General features: G+C 46.7%; 1 protein-coding gene across 5 annotated transcripts in view; it reads left to right on the top strand.

Annotated features, from left to right (window-relative positions):
- Positions 1 to 15,466, top strand: part of PRPSAP1 (phosphoribosyl pyrophosphate synthetase associated protein 1) — a 42,151-nt gene that overhangs the window by 15,712 nt on the left and 10,973 nt on the right. For all 5 annotated transcript variants that reach the window (XM_073310952.2, XM_073310951.2, XM_073310950.2 and 2 more), the window contains 4 exons: positions 7,634 to 7,806; positions 8,274 to 8,389; positions 9,782 to 9,837; positions 10,522 to 10,667. In XM_073310952.2, the coding sequence (XP_073167053.1) occupies positions 7,634 to 7,806; positions 8,274 to 8,389; positions 9,782 to 9,837; positions 10,522 to 10,667 (491 nt within the window). The remainder of the gene's footprint in view (positions 1 to 7,633; positions 7,807 to 8,273; positions 8,390 to 9,781; positions 9,838 to 10,521; positions 10,668 to 15,466) is intronic.

Below are 15,466 nucleotides of genomic sequence, written 5' to 3'. Positions count from 1 at the left end.
CTTCTCTGTTCTGTGCTATGTAGTCCCTACAGACTCTATTGCTCAGTGATTTTGATTGGAACTTCCATTTCAGGATGTGTAATTTCCTCTGCCTTCCAATTACCAAGCAGCAGAGCTAGCAACGAAAGGGGCTGTTGCTTTCGTTACAAGTAGAATTACTCTTTCCTTTCCTTTGATTGTAATGATATGAAACTGAATTCATGTTGAAGCTCTGACTGCTTCCTGTGCTTCCACGCCACTGTACCATTCCATTCTGGCTCTTAGGTAGACCTTAGGGTAGCGGTGGCAAACTATGGCCAGGGGGCTGCATCCAGCCCTTCAGACGTTTTAATCCGGCCCTGGAGCTCCTGCCAGGGAGTGGGGTCCAGGGCTTGCCCCTGCTCTGCACGGCTCCCAGAAGCAGCAGTATGTCCCCGCTCTGGCTCCTACATGTAGGGGCAGCCAGGGGGCTCCGCACAGCAGCCCCTGCAGCTCCCATTGGCAGAGCCGCCTGGCTGCGCCTCCACGTAGGAGCCGGAGCCAGAACATGCCGCTGTTTCCTGGAGCTGCTTGAGGTAAGTGCTGCCTGGAGCCTGCGCCCCTTACCCCCTCCAGTGCCCCACCCTCTGTCCCAGCCCTGATCCCCCTCCTGCCCTCCGAACCCCTCAGTCTCACCCTTCTGCACCCCAGAGCCCGCACCACCAGCCGGAGCCCCTACCCCCCGACCCACACCCCTGCCACAGTCTGGAGCTCCCTCCTGCACACTGAACTCCTCATTTCTGGCCTCACCCCAGAGCCCGCACCCCCAGCTGGAGCCCTCAACCCCTCCCGCACCCCAACCCCCAATTTCGTGAGCATTTATGGCCTGCCATACAATTTCCATACCCAGATGTGGCCCTTGGGCCAAAAGTTTGCCCACCCCTGCCTTGGGGCATGCCTCCTCAGGTCAGTCTACTTGTTCTCTAGGTTGGGCTGTACTGGCTTTGGGTTAGGAGGGCAAAGAAATACTGAAAGTCATGATGGGCTTAGAAAACCATCCGCTACCCTGAGAATCTTGCTTGATTCTGGTAGAATAGGTGGATAGATGAAGTGTCAGCGAAGGCAAAGAGCTGAGTTTGAAAGTGGGCACTCATTGCTGGTTTCTTGCCAAATGATTAATGCAGTCAGTGAAAATCAGTGCTGGAGTATTAAAAACAAGTAGTTGCAGCTAGGTCTCATACTAATCTTTAAAGATGCAAAATTACCAGAGGTGAATATTGCATTGTTATTGGCTAGCAAAGTGAGAAAACTCATGTGCTTTCAGGGCTTTTCCCCAAGTTGCACATTCTGTTATTGCTCTGCTCACCAGCACTTAAGAACAAATTGATGGTGGAACATCTTGTGAGCAGAAGCCTTTTCCAGTCTTCTCTGCAAACACAGTCCATGTACTAAACAAGTCCAAACTCATCCCCTTCCTAAGGCTTGGCTTCATTAATAAAAATATCAATGACAATATAAGATCAGCTTGAATCTTTTTCCCAGGATTGGCTGCTCTGAGGGGTCCTTTCTCAAAACTATTCAGCCTATACCTTAGATAGTCTATTCCCAGAAAAACTATTCTCACATCACATACATACAGGTGAAGAAATGTCTCCTCTCCGATTGATTGATCAGACCCCCTGTTTTTCCCCAGCAGGATCAAAACCTGCTAATAGAATGGGGGTGTTCGGGCAAACACTGCTGATTATGTAAATCTGAGACAGATGAGGGATTTTAGTCAGGGAAATGATAAATCAAAATTTGAGTAGGCAGTAAATTTAGGAGAAAACACGAATGTCTCACTAATTGCTGTCAAGTTGTTCAGAATTTTGCCCTTCCCCAGACCTGACTTGATCATTCCTGTCTAAAAAATCTCTGCTCTTTTATCTTTGAATGAGTGTTGAAAGGGCTTGGCCTCCAAATGAGCAGCCACTGTGATGCAGACAAGGTTCTTTATTCTTCAGCTTCATGTGTGCTTCACTGCATTGCTTAGAGAGGACAAGCTGAAGGTTGTCTCCATTCTGCAGTAGATTTTAAGTCGGCCAACTGGAGTGTGAGGAGAGGAAGTGAATGGATTATTGTTTTGCAACTTCCCATCTTGACAGACTCTTCAGCAGCACAAAACTTGATATTAAAATATTGTTCAACTACTATGGAATCATGCTGTAAGCAGTAAAGATGGAAGAGTTGATAATAAATTGAGATACCAGAAGTGAAGGTAGTGGGGTGTGAATGGAATGAGCTCCCTGGCTCCAAGAATGTTGTTAAATGTTGCATAGTAGAATCTCTCTTCTGTTGAGCCAGTTGTTTAGCCATGTCACTGGGTGCTCTGATCCTCCGCCTCCTGGCTGCATCTGGGGATTAGCTCTGCCAGGCCAACATCCCTTCCTGCAGCTGCACTCTGTCACTCTGTGTTTTGTGCTTTCGGGACACAACTTGTCCTGCTTCGTGGCTTGACTCGCTGGCCAGGTCCCTGTAGTTTTCCCTTCCAGGGCAGGCTGCGTTCTCAAAGTCTCTTGAGACCCACTGTCCCAGACAGTCTTCCCTTTCACTGCCCCATAATGGTGCCACTTCCCCAGTGTCTGGCAGAGGAAGCCAGGCCTGCCAACTACACTGGGTTCCACCCTACAGACTCTGCACAGACCTTGACTACTTGTTGTTGTAATCTTAAGCCTTGCTGCTGTATCTCTGGGCTGCTTCCTACCTTGCCTTCTTTCACCCTGAGTGTGACTGCACCCTCTCTGCAGCCCCCTTTTACTCTCAGCTATTGGGCTTTATACAGGCCCTCTTGTTCCTGTGCAGCTGAAGGTGCTCTTTATTGCTCCCTGGCTCTTCCTCCAGGAGCAGCCTGTGCAGTTAGTTGGCCCACCTTAACCCCATCAGGCCTTGTGTGGGATGGACACCCCAACACAAACTGCTAGAATAAATAACTTTGTGAATTTCGCAAGGAAAGGTTGGAAAATCGCAAAGGCTCCAGACTGCAGGAATAATGGTGCAAGATAAAATACACTGTAAACAGGGAAACTGTTTAGATATAGAGAAGCCATTCAGGAGCAGGTATGTAGGCTAAGGTCTAAGAGCTGAGTGCATAAATATGATTCAGGGTGATAATCAAACAATCCAGGGGTAATACAGTTTGTTGAACAACTTTGGTGTAGGCCCTTAGGGAACGAATAGTTGTGCAGTACTTCTTCCGGAAAGGAGGGATGACATAGACATAAGGAGGCAAAGGTGACAAGCCATGTAAATAAGTTTATTGCTTTTGTGCAATCTACTAAATTATGTACTCCCCACAGTGGTTTTTCTTCTCCTTCCTCAGTTCTGTGATGTTTGTCATATATGGGTTGGTTTCCTGAAAAGGAGAACCTAGCCACTGTCATGGAAGCCTTCAAAATTACTGGTACTCAGCCCTCATCTGTGTGTGTGTTTGTTTGTTTTTCCAGTGATGTAAAAGTATAATTCAGGAGAAGGTGGAATAAAACAAAGTTCCAAAGTGACCTTTAAACATTTTTTTTTTTAAGCCAAAAATGTAACATTGATAGCATCTTTCTCTCACCTCCCAGCCCCACTGACATGGCTATGCCCCTGAAGGAAATAAATGGTTCTTTGTTTGCCTTCCTGAGAGGCAGGGGGTTTTTATATAATTCTTGGCTGGGTGTTTCATAGCAAACAAAGCTTTCTTGTGTCTAAGTACCATTGTGTATGCAGGCTGATGGAGCCAGCAGACTAACACTCAGAATGTTCACGAAGAAACACAAATAGAGGTTCATTTCCAGAGGATGGGGGAAGTAATGAAGATAAAGAAATGGGACTAGTTAGTTGTAGAACACTTGACAAGCAAGAAAAAATCAGAAGTTGAATGGACAACTCTTGGTCTCAGTGCTCTCAGGGACATTACCCTGTTGTTCAGGGGGAAAGCGGAACCCAGTGTGGTCAGAATGCTGTGACTGGATGAAGGGCAGTAATCGGTAGCCTGAGATGCCGGCAGTGGCTTCTGAGGAGCTGCAATAGACTTGTGGAAGACAGCACTTCATGGGTAGAGCCCTGCGCAGATACAAAAATGTGGATCCGCATCCGCCAGGATCAACCTACAATCCGCTAGCCGGCTTTTACCTGTATCCACAGTAGCAAGCCATCTCACAAGGGCTAGCAAGGGGGAGGGGAGGGGTTTTGCAGGGAAGTGGCAGCTTGAGATTGGGGACTGGGGATAAGGGATAGTGCTGGAGTGGGCTCTCAAGGAGAAGGGGCCGCGCAGGGAGGAGGGGCTGGGGGGAAGGGGCATCACGTGCTGCTGCTGGGGCTCACAAGCGATGGCACATGGTGGCAGCAGCAGTGCATGTTGCATCACAGTGGGGTGGAGGGGTGGGGCGGGCCCTGCTGACCAGGAGCTGACGGGCCGGGCCTGGGACTGGGAACATGGCCAGTGCTGCCAGGGTGGGTCATGATGGGGAAGCTGGCACTGCCCGAGGGCCCTGAGCTGCTGGACAGGAAGCAGTGCAGTGAGCGGGTGCTGGACAGCCCCAACTCTGACCTGCCGCCCAACCCCAGCCACTGGCTCTGCTGCCAGCCCTGAGTGCCTGTGCCCCCTGGGCTGCCCGAGCTGGACGCTGCAGCCCAGGCACCGCCTGTGAGTAGAACCCTGCGCAGTGGTAAGTGCATCCGATCCACTATCCACAAAAGTGGTCTGCGGATCTGAAGCGGATATCTGCAGATTTGCAGGACTATATTCATGGGAGTCTCAGAGTTGAGGTTTTACCATGACGTTCCTCTTGCCCAGCATAGCTGCAATGTGCAGGAGGTCAGACTAGATTATCATGATGGTCCCTTATGACCCTAATGACAGCCGGCTCACTTAGCTTTACTTGTTTAGGCTCTGTCACCAAATGACTACACAACTGTTCTGTCCCCCCAACAAAAGCAGGCATATATGGGGTTACGTTGACGTATCAGTGAAGGTTGGTGACCTGTTGCAGGACTGATTTATAATTTGAGAATTTGCCCATGATCGCTGGTATAATAGGGTGAGTAAGGTTGTCTTTGTTCTGAGGATATTACTGGATTTTCCACCCTGTGGTGCATATATTTTCCACAGGCTCTAAATTGTCTTTCAATCCTGAGTAGCTGAGTCAAAGCTTATTGGCAGGATAGGATAGAATGTTTGGTGAACAAGCCCACCATATTCAGTTGAAAGCAACACAGTGCTAGAATGTCTCCTCATCCAAACTGGGTTCAAGGAAAGATTTGTGTAGTTAAAGCACAGCTGTCCAGTCAACATGGCAAAAGTTAGGCAAGGTGAGTCTTTCTCACCGACCTCTGCCATGATCTGTGTATGTTTCACATACTGTACACCACTTTTTCCATGGGTCTACCCAATAGAAGCTGTTGCTTGGGCTTTTAGCACTGATAGGGTGATTTGATGCAGCCTGCCTGTCATTTCCTGCAAACATGAGTAGTGCGGTGATGCTGGCCTCCAAGCAAAATAGAAGGCCTGCACTTTATGCTATGCTCTTTTTTGGAGCTGGGCAAGGGAGGGGAAGTCACTTGTTTCCTTAAAACGTTCAATGTAAATGTTCCATGATTCAGATCTTAACTTAACTATACAGACTGCAAAGGATGAGCTGTATTAGTTAAAAAGTAATTTCCCTCTAAAATGTTCAGTGTGAAATGTTGGTGGTTGCAACGGTAATGGAATGCATCTTGTTTCTGGGCAGTGATGGGATTGAGGGGAAAAATCCCCAAAAGGATATATTACAACAGGGGTATTAGACTTGAGATAGAAAATCTGATCTGCAAAACTTGAGATTCAAGGTCTTGTTCCTTGCATGCATGTTAGTTCCTATGTGTAGAGCTCTGCAAATCTGCGGATATCCTTTTAATATCCGCAGACCATTTTGGCAGATAATGGATTGGATGCAGATACAACCATGCAGAGCTCTACTCAATGGCGGTGCCTGGCCCACGGTGCCTGGCTCGAGCAGCCTGGGAGGCGCAGTGCACTCGGGGCTGGGCAGCAGGTCAGAGTCAGGGCTGTCCAGCACCCGCTTGCCGTGCTGCTTCCTGTCCAGCAGCTCGGGCCCCTCAGGCAGCACTGGCTGCGTTCCCAGGCCCATCCTGCAGGCTCCTGGGTGGCAGGGCCCGCCCCCGGCCGGCCCAGCACCCCATCCCTCTGCCCCACTGGGATGCAACACACACTGCTGCTGCCGTGTGCCATTGCTTGTGAGCCCAAGGGAGCAGCACATGATGCAATGCTCCTTCTCCAGCCCCACACTGCCCTTTCTCCTCAAGACCCCACCCCCACGCTGCCCCTTACCCTCAGTCCCCACCCTTGCGTTGCTTCTTCCCTGCAAGACCCTGCCCCCTTACTCATTCCTTCCCCCGCCCCTGCTAGCTAGCCCTTGTGAGACTTCTGAGAGCCTGCCGCTGAGGGTGCGGATGCAGATACAGGTAAAAGTCGGATTGCAGATCGGATCGTGGGTTGATCCTGGCTGATGCACATCCACATTTTTATATCCACGCAGGGCTCTACCTATGTCTTTTGGTCCTTAAGAAGGAGTTTGTAATTATGATCCAGTTCTTACTGTGTATACTGCTGGCACACTCTTTCTTTGGTGGGAAAATAGATATTATAGATACTAAGACTAAATGAGACCACCTTGATCTAGTCTGACCTCCTGTATAACATAGGCCACAGAACTTCCCCAAAATAGTATCTGTTTGAAATAGAGCATATATATTAGAAAAAATCACGTTGGAGGGAGTTTGTTAAATATATGCTGTCAGAACTTGTGGCCTAAGACCTGATCTCTCTTATTTGCGAGTATCTCAAGAGGCACTGGTTCATGGGATCTACAAACACTGCTGTGGCCAGAAGACCCAACTTCCTTATCATGGTCCTCTGTAGTGCAGTTTGAGCCTTCAGAGCTTCCTGTTTCTCACAGTAAAGCTCATTTACATTTTCACCTCTAACAGTGAGCAAAACAAAATACTAGCATAGAGATCAATGAAGTATTCGAGAAAGATATCACTTTGATACTTTCTGGAAGAAACTTTTTCTTCCAGAAAAAGTTGCAGCAGGGTGTGTTGATCTAAGATGATTTGTTTCTATGTAAAACCAACTGCCACATGTCGAACAAATTCCTTCCTCTTAAGCACCTTGACAAGCATTGAGTTGTTAAACCACTCAATTCCGTAGCAAAAATAGCATAAATAGTAACAATGAACTTCTGCATAAGAGAGCTTGATCTGTTGTTAAAGTTGATTGAAGGTCTGTGGTTTTACGTATATTTAACTCAACAAATGCCAGAAGAGCAGAACCTCAATTTCCCTATAGCTGGCAACCTGAACAGTAAAAGGTCTGGAAGGATGTAAACAAGAAAAAGGAAGGGATGAGAGTTAAGTGTGGGAAGTGCTAGCTCTCAATTAGCCTTTAGTAGCTCAGTGGGCTACTGAGCTACAAGCAAGTCTGCTTAGCTTTATCAAATCACATGTGACATAGCAAAGATTGAGGGTTTATCCAAAAAGGCTCAAAGCAAATTACTTTTTGAACACTAAGCAAAGAAGCTAGAGACTGGGGGAGGGAAGTGTTATGAGAGTTCTTCTACACTAATATTTGGAATGGTTTTCAAACCTCTCTTAGAGATGTGAACACTGCTGTAATGGAATTGTTGATAATGGCTTATGCACTGAAGACTTCCTGCGCCAGGAATATTATTGGGGTCATCCCTTACTTCCCCTATAGCAAACAAAGCAAAATGAGGAAGAGGGGCTCCATAGTCTGCAAACTGCTAGCTTCTATGCTGGCCAAAGCAGGTGAGTGTGTCGTGCAAGGAGGCAGCAGGAATTTTAGCCTCTAACTTGTTCAATTGCTATGCACCCCTGGGAATCAAATGCCCTTCCCTACCTCCCCCCTCACTCTTGGGGACTTGTCCCCAGGTCTTCGGCCTACGTTGGGGGAAACTAACATTTGTTCAGCTGTCTTTTACAGTTGTATCTGGGGATGATCCACAAATATCTGATTAGGGATGCTGTATTGATCTGCCTATGCTATGCTCTTTCTGGTGCTGTGTTTTTTATAATAGTGTGGCTGGTTGTCAGTACTTGCTTCAAAGCTTTTTCTTCTACCAGCTTATACATCTGTTAAAATGTGGCACACAATATATTGACATAGGATAATTTAGAGACCATGAAATTTGGACACACACAGATCATATATTCCAGAAATTGTATCAGAGGATAGGAGAGGCTATTTGGTGATTCACTCTTTTTTGCGTTTTTAGGTTTAACACACATTATCACTATGGATCTTCATCAAAAGGAAATCCAAGGCTTCTTCAGCTTTCCAGTAGACAACTTAAGGGCATCCCCTTTCTTGCTTCAGTATATACAGGAAGAAGTAAGGTTTCTCTAGTTTTATCTATACTTGTTTGCATTTAACCTGTACTTGACATGATATAGCATTGTTCATGCGGGTGCTTACACAAGAATTGTTTTGTTGGGCTAGACTGGTGGTCAGTCTGTTCCTGGAGTCTGTCTCTGAACGAGAACAATACCAGTGCTTTCCAGGAAAGTGTGAAATACTGTAGCAGGTTGGAAACTATTTCCTGATCAAAACTGGAGATTAGGCCATGCTCTGAAGTGTGAATTTCATTGTTTTGTTTTCTCAGTATCATTTGAAATACTATTCTTACTCATGCCTTTTAGTCATTTTTAAATCCTATTGAGTTGTTTGTCTCAATGTGAAGTGGATGTTTTGGTGACCTAAATTATAGCTGGACTTTATGCTATAATGTTTCCAGCAGTGCTATGCAAAGGTGGGGAGGCAATTTGTTTTATTTAGATGTTCAGAAAGTATTATTTGGATCCCAGCAAAATCATGCAGACTGCAAGAAATTATGCTTTTTAGCAGAGTGCCCAGGATCTCTGGAACTGCACATTTAAATGCTGGCAGAATCAACTCATCCCTTCATTCAGGATTGATGGAGTACAGTGCATCTTCCCATGTCTGGCCCTTTCTTAAAAAGTGAGGTTGGTCCCACTTGTCTTTGGACAACAAAAAAATCTTTCCCCATCTCTTCCCCCCCCAGTTCTCATGCAGTATATGCTGTGAACCACTTGGCTCCTGCCCTCCATTTCAGGGTATGTCTACACTGGAGCTGGAAGTGTAACTTCTATCTCTGGTAGATACACTCATGCTTGCTGTGATCAAGCTAGTGCACTTCTATTTCTAGTGCATCTGCTTGTGCTGGGACAGGCTTGCCAACCCTAAGTATTCAAGTGATTAGCCTATCTTGCCGCTTGTGCCACCATGGCTACACTTCTGTCTTTAGCATGTTAGCTCGCTCAGAGCTAGTGTAAGTATGTCTGCATCCAATATAGATGTACCCAAAGAAGTAGCTGCGTTTGGCAGTGTGCACCTTGTACAGTTGTTGAAGCCAATAATGAAAGGTGTTGTAGAACTGCAAAATGTCTTTAGTAGTGAGTTGCATGACCTAATTGTATTGCATGAATAATTCTGAGTATTAAACTTTAATTTGAGTACTGTGTTCTGTTCTGGGGCAGGTTATATACAAATGTCCGACTGCCCTTCTTTATATCACTGGTGTTAGAATGGAATTATCTCCTTTTTATTAGTACTACGGCATGAGGTTCTCCAAGTGTTGCACTTGATTGTAAAGATGTTGACACAATTATTGTTCACCCAAATTGTAAGGAGTTAGCAACAAGTACTGTACCTAGTACTAGACTCGCTACTTACATTTTAGTGACCTTTTTCTTTTTAATCCAGATTCCAGATTACAGAAATGCAGTTATTGTAGCCAAATCCCCTGATGCAGCGAAAAGGTAAATAGACTCTTCCTAGCTGTGTGGGTGTACATTTGATAAAACCTGCTGTGATCTGGTAGTTGGAGTGCATGTCAAAATGCAGCGTCCTAACTGAGACAATAAACTTGTCTGTCAAACTGTTTTGCAGTAAAATGCTGGATTCAAACTTAGTGCTACCAACCTGTGAGGTGCAGGTGTCTGGATTGTCACAACTGACCCTTGTACTTGAGGGGTCGGGGGTTGGGAGGAATGCCCAGACTTAGAGCTCCCAACAGCTGGAGTATTGAGCAGTTTCTATTTACCTGGGTATTAGAGGATGTCTGAGCTTCTCACACATTTAAGGGGTCATAGAGCCAGTACTGGGCACAGTCAGAATACATAGTCACACCTGTTGCCTCTATCCAGTGCTAATGGGAGATTGCCATTAGGAGGAATGGAGGGGTAGAGAAGAGGGGAGGTATTGGACATTGGGGTGTTTGAAGAGGATGGATTTGAAAAGGCAGTTCTTCCCTAGCAACAATTCTACACTTTTTAGATAGGAAGTGGAAGGAGCTTGTCAGGAAGTTGAGTGGCACAGTCCTAAATTCCCCTGTTGATTGTAGGCAAGGATTAAAGACGTGTGATTAAAAAGTATACCAAACCAGAGGGCCTTTCCAGAGGTGTTCTGATGCATCCCCCTAACCTGCTCTGGTTTTCATGCAGGGCCCAGTCTTATGCTGAGAGACTGCGTCTGGGACTAGCGGTGATCCACGGAGAGGCTCAGTGTACAGAGCAGGACATGGATGATGGCCGCCACTCTCCCCCAACTGTCAAAAATGCCACTGTGCACTCTGGCCTAGAGCTGCCCTGTAAGATTGGCACACTATCTCCCTTTAACTTTTGATCGGGGGGAGGCATGGTGATGGGAGCTCGCTGTCTGCTTCATTTTACTGATATAAACCAGGGGTTCTCAAACTGGGGGTCAGGACTCCTCAGGGGGTTGCAAGGTTATTACATGGGGGGTTGCAAGCTGTCAGCCTCCACCCCAAACCCCGCTTTGCCTCCAGCATTTATAAATGTGTTAAATTCATAAAACAGTGTTTTTAATTTATAAGGGGGTGGTCACACTCAAAGGCTTGCTATGTGAAAGGGGTCACCAGTACAGAAGTTTGAGAACCACTGATTTAAACTATACCAGTGCAACTTCTCATGTAGACAAGGCTGAAGTTAGATCTGAAGACCTTGTCTATGCTGAGGTCTTTTTCAAATCTCCCACTGTTACACTAGCCCCAGTGCAGCTTCAGCTGGCGTTAGTGCCAAAAGAATTTGACAAACATCAATGTAGAGACAGCATTTATTCATTAGTGAGTGGCAAAATTATTCATGTTAATGAAATAAACTTGACTTCTAACCATCTTATTGAAATACCAAAGGGAAATTTGCCAGGGAAAAGCCACTGAGCAGCGAGATTGTTTGGTGGGTAGTCCTTTTCTCCTTTTGGGTGCAGTCTTTTTTTTGTTTTTGGCTCCTGTCCTCTGAATGTGGAAGCTATGCCCTAGAACTACAGCAGCCTTTCCAATAGCCTTTCCTTTTGTTCCATACTGGGAACAAAACTCTGCTAGTTAGTCTAATTTAGATATTGTTTTGGGGAGCAGTCTAATGTGACTTGTTTGGTCAGTATAAATAAGGGTCTTTCTAAGAACTTTTGAAACTCAGAATGTTACCTTGTATGCTCTTTATCCTCACCCTTGTATTAGCCTGCAGCACAGGTTTATAATGTTGTTTTTAGGTCCAAAATCCTAAAACCTGTTCTAAGGAACTGTGCTGCTATCCTGCTAGCAACATCGGGATTCAAACAGTAGTAGCAGTACTGATAAGGAGAAAAATCCAGCTGGCTTCCCTTCCCTCTTAGCTGTCCAGGTACATATTTTGGGCCTTAAAGTTAGGTTTTAGTCATGGATGCATTGTGTGTGTGTGTGAGGCTAGAGCAAGGTGTGGGGGAAGACCTGGAATGTTGCTTTCTGCAGCTGAGGTACCTGTCCATCAAGCAGATTAACTCAGTGATAGCTGTCTCTGCAGAGGTTACCAATAGCATATATGGTCCAGTGCTTGCAGAATGGTAATGAACACGTAACCAAGAGTCTGTGTTCCTCCCTTGTCCTGACGTGATGTTTAGAGATCAACATCCTTCATGCATTACCTAGTTGTGATGCTGAGACAAAGTGGGTACAAAGGAAATTGTCATCGTCACAAGTGTTAGTATAACAAGTGCACACTTAAAGGACAAATTGAAGCTAGCAGGAGTCTCTACTTGGTTTCTGACAGCAAATGTTAGTCTATGATTTTTGTCCTCTTGTAAGCATTTTTCCCTCCTGTTTCTAATGGGAACTGAAATTTAACATAGCTGCTTTGGTCTGTTTCCTTCATTCCGAGGTATGGGTGGAATTTTTTTGCTCTTTAGTGTAACTAGAACATTATTCCTGAGGGATTTCTGTCCCTAAAAAATTATGCACACATTATTTTAAAACTCTGGAAATTTTATCTGTCAGTAAATAAATGTGGCTCCAGCATGGCAGTGGCGAGCACAGGCCACTGGCTGCATTGTGGTGGGAGATCACCCTAATCCCCCACTTCCCACAGTATAGGGTCTTGGCAGTGAGGTTGCACATGACCCTGACACTGTGCAAGGGCTGGGCCTGCCCCAGAAACACCCCGGGACCCTGCCCCTCTGCATCAGGTATGGGTGGGCAGGCTCATCACAGCAGGATCCAAGTGTGGAGGGGCTTAGTGTGGGGGGGATCCAGGTGTGGGGTGAGAGGTTTCTGTGTGGGGCAGTCTGGGTGCAGGCATTTCAGTGGGAGATTTGGATGCACAGAGGCTTGTTGTGGGGTTCTGGGTGCAGGGGCAATGGGACTTGGCAGGGGATCCAGGTGAAGGTGGTTGGGGCTCCGGGGGGCTGGGTATGGGGCAATGGGTCTCCGCAGGGGGTCCTGGGTGTGGGAGGTTCAGTGGGGGGGTCCTGGTACTGAGGGGAATGGGGCTTGATGGGGTGGGGGTCCAGGTGCAGCTGGCTGGGGGATCAGTGGGGTGGTGGTCTGGGTGTGGGGGACTCATCAGAGGGGTCCAGGTGTAGAGTCTGTCAGGGTGAGAGTTCAATGGGCCTGCTTAACGGGGAGCCCCAGCTGCTGCTGAGGAGATGCCATATGCTGGGCTCCCACTTCCTGTGATGCCCCTATTCCCTTTTCTTCTCCATCCCCCTCCCCTCATGCCCACATTCCTCTCCCCCTTCCCTATTCCCCCTCCCCCTTTACCCAGCCCCACTGCAGGTACTCACCGTTGCACAGAATAGAAAACAGGAAGGCTCCCAGCACACAGAAGGGAAGCATGACTGGCACAGGACCCAGGAGGCAGCTTTCAGCTGCAGAGTCATCTGTGCAGGGACACAGACTGCCTCTCAACTGGGCAGTTCTCTGCTTGCAGAATGAGAGGGGGCAGTGGCATGTAACCCTGTGTGCCCTCTGAAAGACTGTGCTCATGGTCCCCACCCACCCCCACATGGCTTTCCTGCTGTTTTCTGCAGGGAAACTTAGGAAATCTGCAGGGGGTGGGAGTTTTCTGCAGGCTCGCAGTCCGGTAGAATCCCCCCAGGGGTAGAGCATGTAGATCTTGTGTCAAGGCTTACGTTGATGGTGATTGCAGATTTTCAAGTACTTTAAAATCCAGAAGAAATTCTTTATTAGATAATAAGTCTTCAGATACTTAAAGGCTGTTGTAAACACGACTGGTCAGTTGTTCACCATGTCCACTGAAGGTAGGACAGGAAGTAATGGGTGTAATCTGCAGCAAGGGAGAATTAGGTTAGATATTAAGAAAAATTTTCTAACTATAAGGGTAGTTAAGCTCTGGAATAGGTTGCCTGGGGAGATTGTGGAATCCCCCTCATTGGAGGTTTTTAGGATCAGGTTGGACAAACACCTGTCAGGGATGGTCTAGGTTTACTTAGTCTTGTCTCCATGCGAGGGGCTGGACTTGATGACCTCCCTAGGTCCCTTTCAGCCCTATATTTGTGAGTCTATAACAACAGATTTAGGGTAGATCAGATTTGGGGCTTAAATTGAGTGCGCCTTAATGGTAGCCTGCACATAGATTTGTCCAATCCAGTGTAGTTTACAGTTTCAGGGGAGAAATACTTTCAGTCCACTGTTCTCAAGACATGAGCTCAGCTGGTGTCTCACCTTCCTCCTTATCCTTCCTAGAAATTTGATGAATGACTAATTACCTTGCAGTCTTCAGTGCCTGAAACACAAATGTTAAACAATCAAATTATGCTACTCTGAAGTTGACTAAAGGGAAAAAACAGGGTAAATTTCTGGGGTGAGCCTTGCTTCTTGCCAGTAGTGCTTCTATGTAAATTATTTGTTGTTTCTCTGCAGCCTTTGAGTCTTACTTGCTACCTGGTTTTGAGCAAGTGTTACCTAGGCTACAAAACATGAAAGAAGTGTCTGTTTCAAGAAAAATCCATAAAGTCTGTAATTTGTAGTGAGTACCCTGTATTTGCTCTTCACTGTGCTAAAATTAAAGTGCAGTTGGGGTTAGGAGAAGTGACACTATGAGGTCCTGTATCGATCCTCTGACTTCCTGATCCAGTTAGTTCAGTTTACAAGTCGAGATTTTTCCAAAACGCCACTTCAGCAAGACCCTTAGGGTCTGAGTCCATGCTGGATTCTTTCTTCCTCTTGCACCAGTAACAAAAATAACCGGAAGTGGAAGTTTCCTGCTAGTTTTGATGGTGAAGCAGAATAGAATCTAACTAGTTCTCCTACAGTGTTATAAAACATAGCATACGGTACTAACGTAGAACTTGGGTTCCCTTGAACCAAAAGGGGCAGAAAATTCCTCAGTTGCCAAAGGAGGGAGCAAAGTCTCCTGAATTACACCCTTGATTCTATAGAAACCCTTCTGGATATAAGGTAGGCACTAGAAAGTTGGGGTATTCCTGGGAAGGAGCTGCCCACCTGGGCATATGCTCCTTTCTGTAGAGCGTGGATTTCCCAGCAGAAGTCTGTGCAGAACTTCCAGTTGTGTGAGCTAGAGTGGTAGTTGAACAGACAGGTGGCTGTGTCCACGGCTATATCTATACTGCAGCTGGGAAGTGTAATGCCTAGCTCAGGTAGACGTACATGAACTGGCTGTGATAGAGCTAGTGCTCTAAAAATAGCCATGTGCTCACTGCAGCTCAGACTAGCCATGCAAGTACAACCCTGTCTGAGGTACTAGATATGTAGTCAGGGGCTAGCCCAAGCTGCTGCCTGGGCCTCCACAGTTGTGCTGCTGTTTTTAGTGCATGAGCTTGAACAGAACTAGCGTGCGAATGTCTGCCCAAGCTGGGAATTATGCCTCGCAGCTGCAGTGTAGATGTGACCTAAGTGGAAGTAGGAATCAGAGACCTACATGGAGATGGATGGCCTTCTGCAAAGATAACTATGGTCCATGCAGTTGTGGGTGGGTTTCCCAGTGGGTCAGCTGGCTTTAGCCACATTCTACTCTTGGCCCAAACACCAGCTCCTATGGGATTATTTGCCTTTCATTCATGGGCCCTGCTCCTGGAGTAGGTGTTCATGTTTTACCCTCCTGCCAGAGAGCATTGCAGGGCCCTGCTATCTGTTTG

This window comes from Lepidochelys kempii, chromosome 14, assembly GCF_965140285.1.
Source record: "Lepidochelys kempii isolate rLepKem1 chromosome 14, rLepKem1.hap1, whole genome shotgun sequence".
Lineage (NCBI taxonomy): Eukaryota > Metazoa > Chordata > Testudines > Cheloniidae > Lepidochelys > Lepidochelys kempii.
Note: the sequence above shows the minus strand (reverse complement) of the source record. Positions and strands in the feature narration are given on the sequence as shown.